Source organism: Chanodichthys erythropterus, chromosome 10 (assembly GCF_024489055.1).
Source record: "Chanodichthys erythropterus isolate Z2021 chromosome 10, ASM2448905v1, whole genome shotgun sequence".
NCBI classification, from domain to species: Eukaryota; Metazoa; Chordata; class Actinopteri; order Cypriniformes; family Xenocyprididae; genus Chanodichthys; species Chanodichthys erythropterus.
In genome coordinates, this window is record NC_090230.1 from 14,135,665 (window position 1) to 14,158,167 (window position 22,503).

General features: G+C 37.7%; 1 protein-coding gene across 1 annotated transcript in view; it reads right to left on the minus strand.

Annotated features, from left to right (window-relative positions):
- Positions 1-22,503, minus strand: part of polrmt (polymerase (RNA) mitochondrial (DNA directed)) — a 56,372-nt gene that overhangs the window by 16,758 nt on the left and 17,111 nt on the right. Inside the window, exons 7-15 of the mRNA XM_067396140.1 lie at positions 21,021-21,188; positions 19,492-19,662; positions 19,158-19,397; positions 15,727-16,518; positions 15,258-15,380; positions 15,011-15,133; positions 12,049-12,228; positions 10,039-10,125; positions 8,185-8,298 (exon numbers count right to left, since the gene is read on the minus strand). Coding sequence (XP_067252241.1) covers positions 8,185-8,298; positions 10,039-10,125; positions 12,049-12,228; positions 15,011-15,133; positions 15,258-15,380; positions 15,727-16,518; positions 19,158-19,397; positions 19,492-19,662; positions 21,021-21,188 — 1,998 coding nt within the window. The remainder of the gene's footprint in view (positions 1-8,184; positions 8,299-10,038; positions 10,126-12,048; positions 12,229-15,010; positions 15,134-15,257; positions 15,381-15,726; positions 16,519-19,157; positions 19,398-19,491; positions 19,663-21,020; positions 21,189-22,503) is intronic.

Sequence of the window (22,503 nt, forward strand, 5' to 3'; positions counted from 1 at the left end):
CCAATTAGCAGGATGTAGAAGGCGAAAAATTAGCGTTTTGGGTCATAAAAGTTGCAGCGGGGCTCAACATCCTTTTGGGATCAGACTGTAGACAAGAAACACCGCAACAACCCCAAGGGAAATCATATTTCCTCTTTTTCCAAGGGCACCGCAAGTGTTTGACCACTTAAGCAAAGCCGACAAATGATTCCCCATGGCTTTAATCCCCGTTGGTCATCTTCCTTATGGAATTACCAGACTGTTTTTCCTCAACTTGACATAGAGCCTGTGAAAGTAACATTTCAGCCTCCAAAAGTGACCCCTAAAACTGATTAACAATCACATTAGCAAGCTTTAGCAAACAATCACATTAGCAAGCTTTACTGATGCACATCCCATATCTGGTCCCTTCCCAAGTGTATTTTCCTTTCCCCTATCAACAATGCACAGTGACTGAATAAATACTGCCAATTTCACCCTGGCTTATTTGTTTACTTTATTACAATGGCATTACACTCTCATTTCCCCAACATCTAATTAATACGCCATTTCCCATGTAAAGAAAGATCAAGGGTGGGTTGCAAGAGATTGAATCACAGAGAGGTGACCTCAGCTGAAGTGTCTCATTGCTGCAGCAGTAGAAAACGTTTCCTTGATTACATTTGAAGTAGGGGGCTGAAATTAATACTGATTTGGATTTTCTTTTGGCTTTAAGAGTCATACCACAGAAGAAAAACTCCCAGATGGGTAACGTGGAAGAGGTTTTATATAACTTAATGTCAAAATGTTTCAACCACCCTTTCACGGAAAACTAAACATCTTTTTAATGGTCAATCCTAAGGTCAACTTAAAGGGTTACTTCACCTCAAAATGAAATTTCTGTCATTAAGTACACACACTCATATCATCCCAAAACCGTAAGACATTTATTTGTCTTTGAAACACAAATTAAGATATTTTTGATGAATTCCAGGGGTATCTGATCCACACATAGGCAGCAACGTCACTGCACCTTTTGAGGTCCAGAAAGGTATTAAACACGTCGATAAAACAGTCTACATGACTACAGTGGTTCAACCTTAATGTTATGAAGTGACGAAAATGAGTGCAAAAACAATCAACAAATTTGTCTGTCCTGTCATGTACGATATTTTCGTTGCAGATCTTCTGTGTTTTCATCTGAACGCGGGCTCAGTATTCATTTTGTTTTGTTTTTGTGCATAAAAAAAGGCGCTTCACAACATTAGGGTTGAACCACTGTAGTTATGTTGACTATTTTATCAATGTCTTTAATACCTTTTTGGACCTCAAAAGGTGCAACGACATTGCTGCCTATGTGGTTCAGAAACCCTCGGATTTCATCAAAAATATCTTAATTTGTGTTCCGAAGACAATTAAAGGTCTTACGGGTTTGGAACGACATGAGGGTGAGTACTTAATGACAGAAATTTTGGGTGAACTAACCCTTTAAAACAGATTTCGCAACCCACTTTTCCACTTTTTAATTTCCAAGTGAAACAGGATATTCAACAGAAAGAAAACTAGCATTTTTGCCTTTGGAAATTGAATGGATTGCAAAAAGTGGGCGCTACATACCAAAGAACTACTTCTCTCCTAAAACACATGCCAGTACCTGTTGGTTGTTACTTGATAGTTCACTCAAAAGGAAAAGTAATCATTTACTCACCCTCATGTCATTACAAACATATGACTTTCTTTCCTCTGCAGAACAAAGAAAACAATTTAATGAATATTGAAGCGATGTGACAAAATGTTGGAGCACAGAAACAGCAGGTGTTTCTGCCATCCACTGGACTGGAGTGCAAAGCGCTGACTGGCACAGAGGAGATCACTGTCAAAATTGATTTTACTGAGATGTTACTGTTAAAATGCTTGAACATCAGGTTATTTTCCACCAAGACCGATCAGAGTACCTTTTTTGCTGACACTCTTGGGTGGTTTATTATGTGTTTAAGTTACAATTAATCACATTCATTATCTTGTTTTGTGTTCCACGAGGGAAAAATAAGTAATAAGTGTTTGAAACAACTCATGGGTGAGTAAAAGATAAGAGAATTTTCATTTTTGGGTAAGAGCTAGACCAGGGATGAGTATTAAAAAAAAAAAAAAGAGTCGTTTTAATTTTATGGTGACTTTGGAAAAGAAAGAACAAGTACACATGACGTTTGATTTCATGTTAATGGAGAAGATAAAGGGATGCGATATGGTCTACACAGAGCTTAATGCACCTCACGTACCAGGTTCTTAGACCCTGTCAAACAGTTGAGCCTCAATCACAGCAAAAATCCTCATTAGCAAACTGCACTGTGTGCGGAAGATCCAGATACTTTACAACCACAAAGCTGACAATCTGCCAAGCCTGGCAGACCACTACGGGTTCCCCTCAGACATAAATAACCCAATATGATAATGAAATGAAAACTATAATAAAAGCGATAACCATAAAAAGGGGCTGTAAAATTCATTCTTTACACAACACCATTAAGGGTCATTAAGATCCATCATGCCGGTTCATTCATGTATGGGGTGGTACGGCGAACAGGTGGAGGTAGAGCTGAGGCTCAGTGGTGATTAATAGGGGTCTTGATGGTGCTACATTAATCTGGTCAGTGTGACATTTACAAGGGAACTGCAAACCCCTGGTGTGACCGCCTAGCGTGTCTCCAGCGCTAGGTGAAATAAATATAGACTCGCTATAATGTGGACGATGGTCTAAATGGTGTTGGACATGATCGACCTTTGACCTTGACCCATCAACCGTCTGTTGAGGATAAAAGGGTGCATGATTCATGAAGAACGTGCGCAGTAGCGGACCTAGTGGCCTACATAATACATCACAACATCGACCACCTTCAAATGCTGGCACGATACTTCTAACCCTTCATTAAAGTAAAACATGCATTAACAGATCTGTGGAGAATAAAAAAGCAGAACGGTCTTTGTGACAACTCAAAGAAGAAGGGACAGAAACACTGTCAATTTTTAGTTAGGCCAATGCTTTCATGCTAAATTTAGTATGTGGTCCATTATAATAATTTAAATATCGTAATTAAGCTGAAACACAAGCTATATTGTCATGAATCATTAATTATATTGTCATGAAACAGTCAGCGTTCACATGAGAAGTATTTTAACATGCTGAATGCCATAAATGGCCTTCACACCTCTTGTTCAGTAAAAGAAAAGGGCTCAAATGGTGAAGAATTTATGAGGGTGCTTGAATCCCTGACTAATGATGACCTTCATCAGATATTCCATTAAATTGTCCAATAAAATGTGATGACCTACATTCGTGGAAGTGGGTTATGATATTCGGGACCAGACCATAGAGGTTGCTAAAAATTTTCAAATGGAAATCACACTCTGGACTTTTTCAGTTTTTGGCTAAAAAAAAAAAAAAAAAATTCAATGAAACATCTATTTTAAATTGTTTCTTATTGTAAAAAAATATTATTAAAGGGGTCATGAATTGAGAAATCATCTTTTCCTTGAGCTTTTGATATATAAGAGGTCATCGCACTATAAGAATATCCGGTAAGTTTTAGAACTGAAAACTTCCTTGTTAGTCCAATAAAAGCTTTTATTGACACCAGGCCAAGAGAACGACTGATCCTGGAATGTGCCCATCTATGACATAGATAGGTGAGAAACCACCTCCGCAGAAGAAATCAACGCCTACTTCATGATTGCAATGTTAGCCCTGCCCATTGGCGTGTTAGTGAGATGAGGAGGAGAGAAGAGCAATACAGGACTAAAAATAACATTACCTTTCAAAGGATCCTAATGCTAGGAATATGGTTATGGTTTATTTCCAACAAAGTTGAGCTTTATTTATTTGTTTTCACAATTTCACTGTGGAATTTTTGGTAAATCAATCACATTTCAGTGCAGGCTTTGCAAACAGACTTTTACGATGTGGACCCGACAGTAATGCAGCAACATGTAAGTAACTGTGTTAAATCTAATGACTGATCTGATATGTAATGATTCATGTACAGTCAGATGTTCTTGTGTCAGAAAATCAAACCAGTGACTAAGCGGTCAACTTCACGTTGTTTCTCTTAGTAGGATGAAAATAATCTGTTATTCAAACGGTGATTAAATTATATACAGAAAGTGATCAAAGAACGCTTCCTTTACAATCGCAGTAGCTGTCAATCAAACAGCGCAAGTTTATCAGTGACTGAGTTCTGGACACGTGCAAAAACTTCCATTTTATTGAACGAATCTTAGTTACATCAAGTTTACACTGTTAGTTATGATGAAAGCATTCGTTAGTGTGCAGAAATCAAGTTGCAATGATGCACTCTATAACATGTCTGTGATCGGCTACAATGTTCATCACTGCAACCTTTTTCACACAACCTAAATATAATGCCATAGATTTAAGTGTAATGCTATAAACAACAATAATCAACAATTAGTTAAGTTTGAGAGCTGTAATAGTAAAAACGTGCTAAAAGTTTTTGAGAGAGTAATACTTCGCTATTTCTTATTTCAAAGATGTTCACAGCAGTGGCGTTTACACTGAAGACTCACAGCAGACACGCCCCTTAAAACAGAGCGTTCAAATAAGAGGGCTATAATCAGGGTAGGAAAAATGCCATTTATTTGTAACTTATGACCATTTTTGATGTAAAAATCATCCCAGGAAACATTATAAAACAATAAAACAACATATTTCATGACCCCTTTAATAAAAAAATATAAAAAACAAGTAGAAAAAAGCTGAGTGTTTAGTCATCATATCTGATTTGGGTTCTGGCCTTAGATGTCAACATCTTGCAGCATTTAAAAAAGGGCAAGTGCCACTTTTACAATGCAAGAACAAACAATGGCACCTTTACATCAGCAGAACCCCACTGAGGACAACACAGGCCATAAGGGCTCTATTACACATTATTTCCACTGCCTAGATACGCAGACCAGAGGGACGAACATGAAAAGGCCAGGCTCATGACATTACACATATTCCCGGGAGAAATAGAGGAATGAATGGGTTTGGTTCTTAAAAACACTACAGGAATTAAATAGACTACAGGCACACCCTTGTCATTTAGGGCCAAATGACAGCTGTACCCAGTAGTACAGTCATTTGACTTCCAAAAGCAAGGGAATATAAGCCAGTGTTTGCATATTCAATTATATGCTGCGGAAAAAATGCCATTTGGGTGTTTCTTCAACTATGAGCACTTTTTGCCCTGTGCACTTTTAGAAAATAAAATAAAATTTTAATTTCCATTACATCTTAAATTATGTTAACAGCATTCTGTGATGGAAATTACATTTTTTAACATTTTAATTGTGCTGCTAGCATTTTATGTGTCCTAAATGCATAAGATTAAATAATTTCACACATACATAATTGAAATTAAATTATGACATTTAAATTACTCATAAGTGAAATTTATCTTGATCTCTCTCTAAACTTCAGGGGGAAAAAGAATTAGGGCCACAACATTGAAAAAATGCTATAGATAATCGTCATAAAATATACACAGATCAGGCATAAAATTATGACCCACTTTCATAATATTTAAAAGCCATATTTATATATCTAGTGTTGGGTTTAATTAATTACTAAATAATCTAATTACTGAGGCATTACTCTTATTTTTTCTGTAATTTAATTACAGCTACTTCTGATGTAATTGCATTAAATACTGTAAAGACTATACAACAATGGATTTAACATCAAATTTTAATGATAAAATGTATGTTTTTGTAACCTCTTCCCTTTACATACTTTGGCCACATCAAGAATAATTTATGCAATTGTATATTATTTATTTGAAAGAATCAAAAGTGCAGTTTCATGTCTATCCTTGTATAGTTCAACTGGCCAACGTTGATATGTGATTTAGAAAGTAATTAGTAATAACTAATGCAATACTTTTAAGAGAGAGTAATTAGTACAGTAGTCTAATTACACTGTTGAAGATATAACTAGTAGCTACTAATTAATTACTTTTTTAGAGTAACTTTCCCAACTTGGATATATCAAAAACACTTTTTCAGTTTTTACAATGCAGATTGTTCCTAAGAACTTTTACAGAAATAAAATAACAAGAATAATTAATAATTAAGCATATTTTCATTAAAATTTGTATTAAAAATACATTTTAAAACATTTATTTTATTGTCATATAAAGATCAGAACAGTCTTTATTATGCGTTCATCAATTATTTTCAGATGCTTTTTATGTATAGATTTCATGGTTTTATTGTCCCACTTCCAGATTTTCTTAAACTATGAAAATTTGTCATAAAAATATTATTTATTTACACACACACTTCAACCAAATTCAGCTTAAAGTGTTTCAAGTAAGCAATATGCAGCTTACTTAAACTTCCAGCATAAAAAAAGAAAAGAAAAAGCACAGTTTAAAAACTGAATCTAGTATTAGGCATTAGGACACACCCAGCAACAGCAGCAGCAAATGCTCAGCGGCTGTGGCACAGACGGGTTGCCAGATGCTCTCTGCTGGATCCTGCCACGCATTACAGGCCACCGCTGTGCCACCTCAACTCTGTTGCTGATGCTATCTGACAGCAGTGCAGGCCGTCTGCATGCAAAACCTCTGCCGCATTACTTCTTTGTTTTACTCCCAGCTGCAAAAGACCTTTTTGACAAGCAGTGCTACTGAGATCTAGGTTGTGATGGAGAGCGAGGCTGAGCGCGCCTGCTGGGCAGAGAGAGGTCGGACTCCCTGCTGAATTCTTGCTGAGGAAGTACAGTCACAAAGACCTCAAAGATGATGAAATGAAAGAACTTACAGTGCCTTTCAGAAAGGAGGAAATGTCAAATGAATCGAGTTTCTGTTCAAGTGCAAGCCTTGCAACTTGCTAATACCAAAATAAGTGAACAAGCTTAAGGTGCAGCTACATTAGCACAATTTAGTTTGTCAATATTGAAGCGATGCAAGAAGGACAGCTCACAAAGTCACTTCCAAACCAAGAATTTCTGTTTTTTAAGATGATGAATTTGAGTGACCGACTTGAATCAGCTGCGAAATCTGCATGTTGAAATTCCTGATCATGTGAATTCCAAATGAAATTGCAGGAAAAATTCAGCGAATAATGGCAAATGTGACCGCGCCTTTAATGCACTGTTGAGGTGTGCCTTTGACCAAGACATCCAGGCCGCAGAGTTGCTCATTTGTGTCCCCCTTGGCACATCAATGCTTCCCCCCCCCCCCACATTGACAGTCTCATACAACATTAAGTAGGGCCCTGTGATTTCTGCAATGCGAAAACATTGAATCCATTCATAAAAAAAAGAAAAAAAAAGGAATTTACAGTTTAACACAGAACGTTACAGAATTTTCATCCATATTTAATTTAAACTGTTGTGCAGCACTTTGTTTGCAAAAAAAATAAAAAGAATTGTTAGAATTTAATTTAATTACATAAAAAAAAAAAAAAAAATTAAAAGGGATAGTTCGTCCCCCCCCCAAAAAAAACAACAACAACAACAACAACAACAAAAATTACTCTCACACTTTATTCATTTACGCACCATCAAGTTGTTCCAAACCTGTATTAATTTCTTTTTTTGTGCTGAACACAAAAGTAGTTCTTTTGAAGAATGTTGGTAACCAAAAAGTTTTTGGTCCCCAAAGTTGACTTCCATAATATTTTCTTTCTATACTGTGGAAGTCAAAGGGGACCAGCAACTGTCTGGTTACCGACATTTTTAAAATATCTTCTTTTGTTTCAACAGAAGAAAGAACATCATGCAGGTTCTGAACAAGTTGAGGGTGAGTAAATGACAGAATTTTCATTTTTGGGTGAACTAAACCTTTTAATTGTTTTCTGCATTCACTTGATTACCAACATTTTGAATAATAAATTTGTATTAAATCATAAAAAAACTGAAAAAAAAAAAAAAAAACCTGAAAAAACAAAACATTTCATAAGGCACTATTAATGTTCAATTTTAATAAAGTATTAAATTGTTAGCGTTTTATGAATTTAAATTGATTAGATATCCTTTTGGATAAAATTTAAATTTAAACAGAAAACACAGAACTTAGAAAAAATTATAACAGATTTAACAGAGTCCTAATTGCATCAATAAAACATGAACTCAGAGGATTGTAAAGGTTCAAATGGCCAATTTTGGGCCCCTATGTTTTAAATGGTAAACTACTTAAGCTAGCAAGTTATTTTTAAAACACTTACCGTTTGGTTCTTAATTCTGTGGTAGGGCTGAACGATAGGAAGTCCCAGTGGTGTCACCCACTCCACTGTTCTCCCAGACTTAGCTATTAGCCTAGCGCTCTCTGTCAGCCATTCCTGAGAGAAAAAAAGTCAGAACAACATCAACCAATCGTTCCAAGTCAATTTATTTATTTTCTGTATATATTTATAAAAATTCAGAAATAATTTGCATAATGATTTTGAACCCATCTACCATGCTAGGCGAACTGAAACCCCTATCTGTAACGGTTTGCCTTAACCTAAAAATTGTTGCAATAAAGTATTTGCGATAATGTTTCTGGCTCTCTTAGTTGGAAGAATCTAAATGCACAGGTGGGAAGTTGTTGCTGACAAAAACCGATAATAAAACCCCTATCCGTAATGATTTTTCTTTGTCTAAAAATATTGCGATAAAGTAGTTGCAATAGAGTATTCTCCAGCAGTGTTAGTTTGAAGAATCCAAGTTCACAGGTAAGACATTGTTGTGGAGACAAACTGAAATGAAACCCCTTTCCATAATCATTTTTCTTTTCCTAAAAATACTGCAATAATGTAGTTGCGATAAAGTCTCTGGCTGTGCTAGTTGGAAGAACGCACAGGTGGGAAGTTGTTGCTGAGAAGAAACATTTAAAGAACCTGCTGATCTGCAGCAACATGCTGGCTGTGCAACTTGGCTGCCATATTCGCAAAGTCCCCAGTGCTCTCCCCGAAACGCTTTGTGTGAGATAAATTCCTGTGTTCATCTGGAAGCGGGCTGGGCCTGAAGTGGCTCCATTCATCAGAGCGTTCAACAACAGCCAGGACCTATATCGCCCACCCCACTTTCTGCTCCAGTATCACCTTCTCCCGGTAACGGCAATGATCAACTACCTGGGCTCAAACGCCGCCCCTCCCGAGGATCTGACCTATTTAGGAAGCTGGTTGTGTCTGTAGGCAAAGTGGGGGATATTTCACATTCGTTCTGCCTGTCTGCTCGTCTCCCCAGGGGGTGCAACAGGAGACAGTGTGCGGCTGGTCCTTGATCTACTGCACCGGGGACGTTCATTCCTTTTATGTTTCCTGCAGCTGTAATTCATGAGCCGCAGTCAGCTGCATCATGGGAGAACTATATCTGGCGATTCACAAAAATAATCTTTTCATTCAAAAAAAGGAGAGAAGACACAAGGGTTTGGTTTTTCTTAAACTATTTATGATGAACATTATTGTTCAAAAGTTGGTAATATTTCTATTTCTCCAAAGCTGCAGTAATTTGATAAAAAATACATTAAAAACAGTAATATTATGAAATATTATTCTCTATTGTTGTGCTGCTTATTTTTGTGGAACCAATTATACAGGATCCTTTTATGAATAGAAAGTTAAAAAGAACATAATTTATTTGAAATAATAATCATATTAAAAAATATCTTTCACTATCACTTTTGATCAATTTAATGCATCCTGGTTGAATAAAAATATATTCTTTTCTAAAAAAAAAAAAAAAAAATTGTAATGACCCTAAATATTTGAACAGTACTGTTTAATTTGTGAATTAATGAGAAAACCATGCAATTTTCTTTGAAAATGCAAATTTCTTTTTTATTTTCTCTAAAACTTTTCATCAGAAATGTATCAGTTTTAACACTGTTAACAAAACTAAGTTTTCTGTTAAATGAATTAAACTGAAATATAAAGAACTAATATTTTTGTACAAGGCAATAATAAAATTCAAACCCACTACCAAATCTGCATACAAATTTCCTGATCGCGAGGGTCCTATTAAAATGACTCGATTTTTGCCTGAGAAAAGTCTAATCCTGATTATTGAAGTGTATAAGCGGGTGAGATATTGCATACCTGAATCTCCCTCGTCCCAGTAAACATTTCCTTCAAGCTGTTGAAAACCTGAACCACCAGGTAATGTGAAGCATCCCATATGTAATCCTGTGAATTGAAAATAGCACATTGTTATATATACACAGTCACAACACTAGGGATGTTTTGTCCGAACCCGATCAGGATGTGAATATAACATTTACATGTCAGGTACTAATAATTGAAATTACTGAAAATACATTTACTTGTGTGTACAAAAGTCTCCAAAGCGACCAAAAAAAAAGCATGAGATTTGAATGAGTTTTGAATGAACACCACAAAACATTTAATTTCAACGACCGAAAGTTTTGCTTCCGCAAGCGGAATGTGGAGCTGAGATCCCCTGACTCTATATGTGATAATTCCTCTTTTTTATTCTCTGCAGCCTGGGAGAGATGAAAGAGGCGTCATCTGTTTCTATGGCTGCCCACAGAGGGACGCACTTGGGGAAATCAAGACTGAAGCAAAAGGGGGAAAGTAAATCCATAAAGTTCACGTCACCTGCGATGTAAAGCAAGATTACCGAGCTTATCTTTACCTTTAAATTGAGTTTAGGAAAACGGTTAGAGAGCCAGAAATAATGGAATAAAGTAAGAGAGAAATGAGGAGTTTGTATAGCTAAAGTACCTAACAATCAGATTGAGATTCTTGTCCAGCCAAAAGGTGTCTGTACTCAATCAGGAACTGCTTTCTATACTGCTTTAATAGTAAATTTGGGTCTGCAAAATACAGACCCCATCTATGGAAGGACTATATTCAAAAGAAATTGCAAATTGTATTTGCAATTGCATTTTCCATATGTGGACGCATAAATTGTGACATAATCCAAATGAAATTGCAAATCTGCAATACCGTTGCAAACGCAGTGACTGCCAAATTTCAAATGGAAAAGCAAAGTCCATTTGCAATTGTATTTCCCATGTATTACGAGTTATGTCCCTGCCTGCATTTTCATTTTCTCTGAATCACGTATGTAGCCTGCCAAAACTCAACTGAACAATGGAGGTAATCGGTGAAATTGTGGAGGAATTTATGATGCTCATGCAGCAATTTGGCGACAGCTCATACTCAGAAGTAATTTTTTGACAGGTTAAATGAGTTTGTCGCCTTGACGAACAGCAGCATCAGTAATGTTGTCTTCACCAACCTGAGTGAAGTGCGTGACAGGCTTTTTGTGAGGGAAAGAACAACTAAAGGACCAGGATGTCCTTTGATGGACATACCACTACAGATGATTGAGTACTACTTTGTATATGGTTGCTCATGTGTTCAGCTTGCGCACCTGCTTGGAGTATCTGAGCAAACCATTCATAGAAGGCTAGAACAGCATGGATTAAAGTACATACAATTTTCATAAATGTGTATTAGCGAGAAAAAAAAAAAGCATTTGGACTGTATGGCACTGTACATATAATGAATATTAATACAGCAGATGATGTCAGATGATATATATTTTTGTACAAGGCAATAATAAAAGCATAAATACCTAACACGATCAAAGTAATCCTTTAAAAATAACCCTTACTAAAATTAACCATGGTTTTATTATATTAAAACCATGTTTTTTTTTTTAGGTGTATTGATTACCATTTGTATAACCACTAAGGTATTTTGTACAAATCGGAAATTCAATTGCTAAATGAATTTTGATTGCATTTGAGTTTTGGCAGGCTACATACATGACACAAAGAAAATTAAAAAGCAGACGTGGTAATTGAGATTGCTATTTAAAAATGACAGGGTCATAACTTGTAAGACATGGGAAATATAGTTGCAAATGGACTTTGCTTTTCCATTTGAAATTTGGCTGTGGTGGATGCAAACGGTAATGCAAGATTTGCAATTGCTTTTGAAAATAGTCCGGAATATCCTTCCATACCACATTCATCTACACATCATGCAGTTTGTTTAATATGGAAACTCATTCTTTATCTTCCCAGAGTTTGTTACTCCATCTATGATACTTTTATCCAAAAGCGCAACAAGCCTCACCTTAGGGAAATCATCGATTTCCTTCAGTCGCTTTTCGATTTGCAGACGACCCCCGTAGCGAGTGACACCATAGACCACGGTCATCACTGTCTGCTTCACCACCTTCCTGCTGATGAAGCCCTCCAGCACCTGTGCGATCTTCAAACCCTTCTCTGCATCCCGAGCCCTGAACTCTTCCACCTACGAGACACGGGAAAGCACACTTTTCTGAGACCCCATAAATCATGGACTTATTCATCATGTGATGGGTCACAATTGATGAGTAGTTGAGCAGTTGTACGACTACAGACTGGTCGATTAGGTTAAAGGTGCCCTCGAATGAAAAATTTAATTTATCTTGGCATAGTCAAATAACAAGAGTTCAGTACATGGAAATGACATACAGTGAGTCTCAAACTTCATTGTTTCCTTCTTATATAAATCTCATTTGTTTAAAAGACCTCCGAAAGAACAGGCGAATCTCAACATAACACAGACTGTTACGTAACAGTCAGGATCATTAATATGTATGCCCACAATATTTGCATATGACAGCCCATGTTCCCAACATTATGAAAGGCATTAGACAAGGGCAAAACGTTTGGATGTGCACAGCTGAATCATCAGATTAGGTAAGCAAGCAAGAACAATAGTGAAAAATGGCAGATGGAGCAATAATAACTGACATGATCCATGATATCATGATATTTTTAGTGATATTTGTAAATTGTCTTTCTAAATGTTTCGTTAACATTTTGCTAATGTACTGTTAAATGAGGTTAAAGTCTATTATAACCCATTTGAGGGTTATATTAGCTGTGTAAACTTTGTTTATGCACTGTTCAAGGCAAGCGCGAGCTCCGTGGGCGTGAAGCACGAGAATTAAAGGGCCAGTAGCCCTGAATCGGCTCATTTATAATGATGCCCCAAAATAGGCAGTTAAAAAAATGAATAAAAAAAAATCTATGGGGTATTTTGAGCTGAAACTTCACAGACACATTCAGGGGACACCTTACGCTGCATTCACACGGGGCGTCAGCGTCAACGCTTGACGGAGGGCGTGTCTGAAGCTTGTGCTGACGCAACCGTTATAGTGATTACAGCCAATCACATTACTTTCCGGTGTTGCATGAACGCAGTTGGCTGCGACTGCTCTAGGGTATTTGCATAGGGCGATCTGATTGGATGTCGCATGCGTTGGTGCTTGAAAAGTTGAGAAATCTTCAACTTCTGCCGCTTGCAACGCGAGTGAAGCGACGCGACGGAACCCACAATTCAGTTCGGCAACGCATGACGTCACCCATTCAAAGTAAACGAGAAGCGTTAACGCCGGCGCCCCGTGTGAATGCAGCCTTAGACTTATATTACATCTTTTTAAAAAAAGTTCTAGGGCACCTTTAAAAAATGTTATATTTTTGAATATATTTTCCAATATAAATATAAATATAAATATATATATATATATATATATATATATATATGTGTGTGTATGTGTAAAATCATGAAATGAATCATGATTACTCATTTTTATTCATTATTTTATTTATTATATTTAATAAATCAAATAAAAAATTCCCTTGAATACAGATACCCCTGGTTGCGAATCACTGCTTTATGGCATATTAATGACTACTGAGGTGGAATTGAGAAATAAAAACAACGGTAACAGAAATATCGCAGTTGTCCTTCACTTAAACTATAAATAGCTTAATCTGCATGGAGAGAGGAGCAGGTTCATTAATCACACATGAGGTGTAAAAGTTGACGATGGTCTTATTGGGGCTCTTGAGAGCTTACCCTATTAAACAGAAGGTCTGATGTCGGCTGCTGAGGAACAATGAGGCTGTTTGGGCCAATCTCTGACTCAGCAGAGCTCTTTGAGGTGTCTGCTATGTACCCTTTGGCTAAGGTTAGCGCAACCCAAGGTTTTTTGGCAAGAATGGTACAACAGTGTATTAAGAGTGTACACTCTATTCCCAAATATAGTCAAATTGATAGGTAGGTCAATATATCTCAGATAGTGTTCTCTAAAAAATAGGCAGTCTTCCTAGGAAATGAAAACTGGAGCTTTGAGACCATGTGTTGTGAGGCAATTTGTGAGGCAAGTGATGACTATTCAACTTCGATGGAAAAGGAAAAAGAAAATAAAAACCACTGCCATGTAGGCAACTTAAAAAAAATTACATCAAAATGAATAGCAATGCGAATGGTAGAGGGTGATGCAGCATGTCCTCTAGTGCAGTGAGTCCCAAACAGGGATTTTACTTTGTTAAACCTATAAAATAGAAATTATGACCATATAATTATATAAAATGTATTATAGACACACACACACACAGCCTTAATCCAGAGCAACATACATTATATAATAATAAATATATAAAATAGATTTTATATTTATAATATAAAATAACATTTTATTAAATAACAAACAATTCTGTCATATATATACACATACATACAAAATATTAATTATATAATATAATATAATATACTGTTAATTTACAATAATAATATTCACTGTAATAATTTTTAATAATAATTAAAAAACATTTATAAATATAATTATTAATATAATAATTATAAATGATATATGAATTATATAATTTAATATAACAACAATGTTTAAGAATTACAGTAATAATAATAATAATAATTATTATTATTATTATTATTAATTATGATTTGATTTTAATTGTCTAAGGCAATCAAATCAATATTCAATTATCAAATTAATTTGAGCGGAAGCTACTGTACTTGTTGAGTCTATTGTTCACCCCATATTAGTTTAAAAGTGAATGACTGTAATAATGAACATTATAATAATATTAATGATAATGCTACATTATATAACTCAGTACAAAATGGGTTAAAAGAGACTCATTTGTGATTTGGGGTGGATCAAGTATTGTTCAAACCTTACTGATGGAACTGGCGGGCAGTAAGATGCACTGACGCCCCCTGCTGCTTCAGAGTGACTGACCTGCTGAGCTACACCACTGTAGACATCCTGAGGCAGTTCACAGGGCATGAGGTTCACCGAAGTAGCACCAATTACATCCCGCCCGAGGGCAGCATAGTGCTGGAGGCCGTTGCATGAGCCGTCCTACAAGAAAGCAAGAGGAAAAAAACAGTGAACGGAAGCAGATTTGAAATCTACAACGTATCCCTAAACAGCAGTTATGTGCAATAGTGACTTGTACTGGAATAGCTGGGTCTTCTTAATATACCTGGTGTACAGGGTAATAGGAGATGAATTTAGTGTGGTCGGGTGAGCGTGAGGCATTTGCAATCTCCATACAGCAACCCAGTGCCTGCCACGGCTCATCTGCATTCATCCACCATTTGCGACCCTGCAAAATAGAGTTGTGACTCTTTAGGGAGCAAGGAATGTGATAGTCATTTCAATAAAACAGTCATAACTCAAAGCCTGCAGTGTTTTGCTTTTGGATTTGAAAAAAGAGATACCCTGAAATCAATTATACAATGTATATTAGGTCAACTCACTGTATATTGTACACATTAGAGGTCTGAATCCCGTTGTCTACAAATGTGTAAGGCCCGAAGCTGATTACACAAGTTAAGCTTAGACCCACCAACTAGTCAAATACTTTTTTATAGAAGACGAGTCATTTAAAAACATGCAGGCGTAAAACCCCTAGTACATAGGTAATGTAAGGGAGGGATTAGAATGCTTACATCAAGAGGATGGTCTGCCGAGTCTAGGATGTCCTCCATGATGCTCTCAGCATACTCCAATCTTCCAGCTAGCGAGCTACGCTTCTTCAACCCCGTGAGGTTCACCAGGTGGATCTTCAACCAGTCAAGGCCTTTGGGACCGAGAGGTCGTCCCTCGGCAAACACCAGTAAGGCCCTGGTCACGTCACTGCCAAGGTGGTTAAAATAAGGCGGACGGGGGTACGTACGCCCTCGGAAGTCCATATTATGGGGAAACCAAAAGATCTCGTCCCTCATGTGGTTGGCGATGGACAGCTTATACAGTGCGTCCATTCGGAGACTGTGCATCTCTGCCACCTTCTTCTTGGCTTTGACACCCTGCCGCTTCATGTAGGCCTTCTCAATCTGAGTGTAGGATGGGTCATGAGGATTGAAGCGAGGAATCTCAGGTGCTTCCGACAGTGGTGGAGGGACGCATAGCTTGTCACTGCCTTTGTCATTGAATATCGAGATGATGATGTCCAACAGGGGTTTGTTGATCTTCCAGGGACAGTTGCCCACCTGATTGAGGGAGTCCAGCACAGCATGGAGATCTTCATCTCGGCTCTTCTCCAGGAGAAGTTGGTGTTGGATGGCTCCGTCGGTGGCACGCATCAACTTGGTGGGAGTCAGCAGGTACGCGCCGCTCTTCGGGGACGTCCAAGGAACGGGCGGACATAACATGGGCATGACAAAGGAATCAAATGTAAGCTTGGTTTCCATCGCAACCCTCTGGATTTGTGTCACAACAGGATGAGGTTTGATGAAGCCGATCTGATGTAGATGCCAAAGAGAGAAAAGAGAGAAAAAAAAAAAAAAGACTTAACTTCAAGGCATGTCACAAAAAGGACATTAAACATAGACAATTAATTCTTTAAATGCCGTGACAGATCAACATTAATTATCATCTCGTCTCCAACTCGCAGCAGCCCTGTAACCCAACCTCAAATAAATCAGAGATGATTTATGCTTGCTGCTGATAAAGTGTTTATGGTGCACAACAGGCACAACAGGCTTTGACAGCCAGATAAACAACTTCTATACAAATAGAAAGAGAAAGTAAAAAAAATGGCCACAAAATAGTCAATCAACAATGGCCGCATTAAGCAATTCAACATATCGAAATATGAATATACGATAAGGTTCAATTGACATGACCTGTTCATTTGTACACAAATATGGATGGGTATCGCAATTTGATTCTGAATCAAAGGCTTTTAACGTATAGTTCCAAATGTAAGACGACCCTGATTATTAAGACTGTTTTTTTTTTCAAGATGTACCTTTTAAAAAAATTCTTTTTGAAGACCAAATGTTGTATTTTATAAAGAAAATGCTTTTATTATTAGGAAAATAATTTTCATATTGCATATTTTATTGAAAGAATGGTAAATACTTTTTTGCATACCATAAAAATAACCTGTAGCCCGTCTGAATTATATAACAATTAGATTATCCATCTCATAGTGTAAACCATGTAGCCTACCAAAATTTCATTAACAGTAGAAGTGAAAATTTACTATATTTTTGAAATCTGTGTACCGTCTTGCATTTTAAGTTTAAGAATTTTAAGAAGTAAATTAAATTAAGAAGTTTGGTCTCGTCAGCGAGGCATGCAAACATGAGTCACGTGGCTTTTAGACGGTAAGCTTTTCTTTGACTGTTAGCGTTTTTTGCAACCGTCTTTTTGCGCTCGCGATCTTCTAACATTGCGGTGCATTCACACGGGGCGTCTGCGTTAACGCTTCTCATTTACTTTGAATTGGTGATGTCATGCGTTGCCAAACTGAATAGTGGGTTCTGTAGCGTCACTTCACGTGCGTTGCTCGTGGCAGAATTAGAAAATTTCTCAACTTTAAGCGCCAACGCAGGTGTCAGCTAATCAGATCACCTTATGTAAATACCCTAGCGCAGACGCTAGCCAATTGCATTCATGCAACACTGGAAAGTAATGTGATTGGCTGTTGTCACTATGATGGTCACGTTAGCACCAAGCTTCAGACACACCCTCCACCAAGCGTTGATGCCGATGCCCTGTGTAAATGCAGTGTTACACTCTGACACACCGTATTTCTTGGCACACTCGTTTTACGCATATTTGGTGCCACCTATTGTTGCGGGTGTATTATTGACATGTAAAAGTCTAGAATATAAAGGCCAGAACACACCAAGCTGACGCCGACGAACTAGTGGAGACAAAAGCAGACTGTGGGGTTGGCTCACGTCGGCAGTGTCTGTGTCCAAAGACGGCCAAACAGCACGTCAGTTCTGCGCCTGCGTGAGATGAAATGCCTTTCCGAAACAGCAGGCGGCAGTAGCTGAGCAGCCAATCGGAATGATCAGATGGCCCGACGGACCGACGAGCTCCAACACCGATTCAACATTTCGAATCGGCCGAAAAAAGGCAGACGAGGACCAACTTCAGCCAACGGTGTGGAACACACTGACAAAACTTAGTCGGCCGACGAAGAAAAACTGTCCGACGGCCGACCGTCGGCTTGGTGTGTCCCTGCCTTAAGACAAACCATTTTTTCGGGTTGTCATATTCGGAACAATCCATAATTTCATTCTTAATTCAATTCAGATTAATTTGGGTAATTTCAGTTCTAATATAACATTGCTTACATATGAAAGAAATTCTCTTTTTTGCTTTAAATTATTCAGGGCTGTGTTTCAGATTCAAAGCGGTAACTTAAATTATAGGCTCGTTAGAGTTATTTGCTTATAAATTGAACTACATTGGTCATTTTGATTCACTAAAAAGAATCAGTGTGAAAGTGATTTGTTTGTGAATCGAACTACACTGGTTCGATTTATTACAAGGTGGCATTTTAAATGTCTCAAAAATGAATGTGAATTCACTTGACTGCATTCATGCCACATGAATAATCCACAAACACGCTAAACTGAGAGCTCTTCCCTGCTGCACGGGCCATCTGCAAGCTCAGCGGAGGAACAGAAGTTAAGCTTCAGGTCTTTGAAGCCCACGGTGGAGGCCTCTGCCATGCCGAGAGCCAGGGCAGAAGCCTTGGGAATGAGATTTCGAGGACAAAAAGGAAACTCCTGATCTTTTTCGGCTCTTCCTCCCCCTTTCTGCAATCCCTCGACAGTTAATCAACCGGGCAATTAAGGGGACAGTAAAAAAGAGATTAGTTTCAGCACAATCCGTCTTCCTCTGGTGGCTCGAGATCACTTGCACAGGAAAAATTATTTCATAATTCATGAAAACATGCGTATCTGTGAGAGGTTTCGGAGGGGGAATAGATGGTTTATGACACTAGTTTAATGGACAGTCATCTGGATTCAAATGAAAGCTGTCTGGCCATGAACAGCCTTCAGTATGGAATCAAAAACAAGCTTGTGCATCATTTCAACTAGTATGACTTCCAGCTTAGTTGGTTTCCACCTCTTACCTTATGATTACTGCGGAACGTGTACATGTGGTATAGGACGGGAATGAGTTTCTTCTCTTGAGTGGGATTGAGGATGTTGCTTCGAACTTTGAGCTCATGAACCATCAGGTCAACCAGGAAGCTGCCCAGCTGCACCATCAGGACCAGCGGCCAAGGGGTGTCGTCACTTAAAAGAGACGGGCCGCTGCACTTCTCCATCTCAAGACTCGCCCAACACTCCCGCGGCAGCATGCCATTGGTCTACGATGAAACAGGAAGTAACATAATGTACAAGCAACTGGATATTTCATACGAAAGCAGACTGGAGGCATATCTGGTCAACCAAAGCTTGTACCTTGGTGTCGTTCGCCAGGAGTTCAGCATATGAGCTGTAGATACTCCCAAGCTTCTCAATCATCTGACTGTGGCTCTTCTGCCGGATGCAGTACAGATTGTGGACTCGGTTTCCCATCTCCTCAGCCATGAAGAGCAAAGATTCACCGCTGGGGGACAGTTTGTCTAAACTCTGAAAAAGACAGCTCATCAAAATGTGGAGAAAAATAACTGTAAATGTGCACCAAGTACATTTTTTTCCCACTTGCAAAGAAACAAACAGTAATTCTGACTATGTTAAAATGCTTAAAAATTACTCCAGTGGCCAAGATGGAAATTCACCAAATGGAAATTCATCTTAAAGTGGTGGTTCAATGCGATTTCACTTTTTTAACTTTAGTTAGTGTGTAATGTTGCTGCTTGAGCATAAACAGTATCTGCAAAGTTACAGCACTGAAAGTTCAATGCAAACAGAGATAAGGTCTTTTGAAGTTAAGGCATTTTAATGCCTACAAAAACGACCGGTTTGGACTACAACAAGCTTCTTCCCGGGTTGGTGACATCATAAACCCGGCAAAACATGCCCCCGGGAACACGCAACAAAGTGGGCAAGGCCATGTGGCGCAGAAGAGTTGTTTACACCGGACGCGAGCGGTGCGATGCGTCAAAAGATAATAGAACCCATTATAATGTTATATTTTCTACACTGGATGCGGCGCGGAAGACAGCTTCCAGAATCTACATGAGTTCAATGCTGGATTTGCACAAAAGGCTTTTACTGAAAGAAGCAATTCCCACTTTAAAAGCAGAAGCTGCTGTTTATTAGCTTCAAACTGTAAGTACGTTTTATTGTTTGTACATGTCTTTTAAACGTATAGTTCTGTTGCTATTTTTGGTTGCATCAAGGACATATACAAAGAGCAACTCATTTTTGCTTCGCTAGCCAGTTAGCTAAATTCTACAAACACCAACAAACGTCTATGTTTATAGACAAACAGTTGTTCATGCTACAACTGTCATGTTTTCGGCTACAGTAAAGCCTTAATCAGGATAAAACCGTATATTGAAAGCTAACAAACAGCAGTGTCAGCATATCTAAACACTTTGACACAAATACAAAATGAAACATTCATAAACGTCCTTTAAAAGCTGCGATTGCAGATTTACCCTCTTCATCTGGGTCTGATTCGGCTCAATTTCATACAGCAATATAGACGCTATTATTTACATTTCCTCTGAAGCACTACATTTACATTTCCTCTGAAGCACTAGCGAATCACGATACACTAGGCCAACTACCAACCTGCTAACAAACTGCGTATTTTGGAGGGAGTGGCTTCATAGAACCAGGAAGTCAAACGAGCCGTTCATATGACAATGGATACAGAGGTGTAGAATAAAAGGTAAAATATATGAAAAATACAGCTTTTTTAAAAAAACAAAATATTAAGACATGTTAAACTGTGCCCCAAAAACACTGTCAAGCCTAGAAAAAAACACTGAACCACCCCTTTAAATTAATGTACTTCATATGTTTGATTAAGTTAGTACCTGAAGCATGATATTCACATAATCCTGATCATCCAAGATACACAGGTATGGGTATATGCAGGTACTCCAGGACCTCTGGCTGTTGTTGGATAATATCCATTTCTTTTCCTTCAGTGCCTGGAGAAGAGCTTTCTCCCAGTGTTTCTTCTGTGCTGCTAGTAATTCTCTCTTTAAAAACATAAATGTATTTTTACATTTTTATTTCAGAGCTCAATATGTGTTACAATTTTAAAATCAAAACATTCTGATCAAAATGTTGGAATTCTGGACATCATACAGACTTGCACAAGGGTTTAAAAAAAAAAAAAAATGGAGAATACAACTTGTGCACAACTGGTGGAAAAAAAAAAGAGATGTCTGTGAATTGTGACAATTATTAAGCACATTAACTTGCATTGACCAATTCTCATTGTTGTAACAATGAAAAATCAGTAAAATTATAATTAATCGTTAAAACTTTAAAAGAGTAATGATAGTGATATTGCCCAGTAGGGTTGTGCCAATAGACGATAGTCACAATAGACGATAGTGACATTTTTCATCAACTCCATCTTTAAGTAAATTAATGATCATATAAGTAAAACTATTACCCCACCCCTCCGTCCCCCATGCGTGATAATTGTGTATCAGCGATCTCTGAAAATATGACTATGGAGCATATCGCCCAATACTATAACCCAGACAACTTTCCTTTGAAGTAAAAATATAATGCATGGTTTTACCAACTGAACTTTGTGAGGGAACTGCAGGGGTTCATGAGTTGACGAAAAGCTAATACTTAAATCATAAAAGTGACTAGCAATTTACTAGCATGTTTTAGCATATTTCTAACATGATTTAACACATTGCTATCATGTTTAGCATGTTGCTAGCATGATTTAACACATTGCTGGCATGTTTTAACATGATGCTAGCATTTTTGTTCATAAAAACTTATTTGTTCATGAATCCCTGATATAACACACTATTTTCCCCCATTATAGTAACATACTGAAAAATTGGGGAGAGGATGTTAATTGTCATTAAAATAAAGTGTCTTAATGCTCCTAAAGGCTTCATTATTATTTCATTACAGGCTTCAAATTACTTTTTTTTTTTTTTTAACGTTTTGGGGTAAAATGTGACATTTCTTGATAGTTTTCATGATATTCACTCAGCTAACAACTGTGGCCTTTACGTTACACCCCATTCTCCTCTCAAGCAGCCTGTGGCTTTAAAAATCTCATATAAATGTAGATGTGAATTTTATGCACAACACAGATCAGGTTCAGTGGGCAGTTAGTGCCGCCCGGTTGAAAGTGGGTCATCTCTTTATCAAGGTGCTTTTCTGTTTCCCTGCACACCGACAGAGAAGGCAGATATGACAGATCAGTTATGCTGACCCTTTGATGGAAAGGTGCCTATCTCACAGGGCTGGTGGGGACACATTACAATGCATTTCTATTCCATTAAACCCTATTGCAAATGTTGTGGGACCACGGGG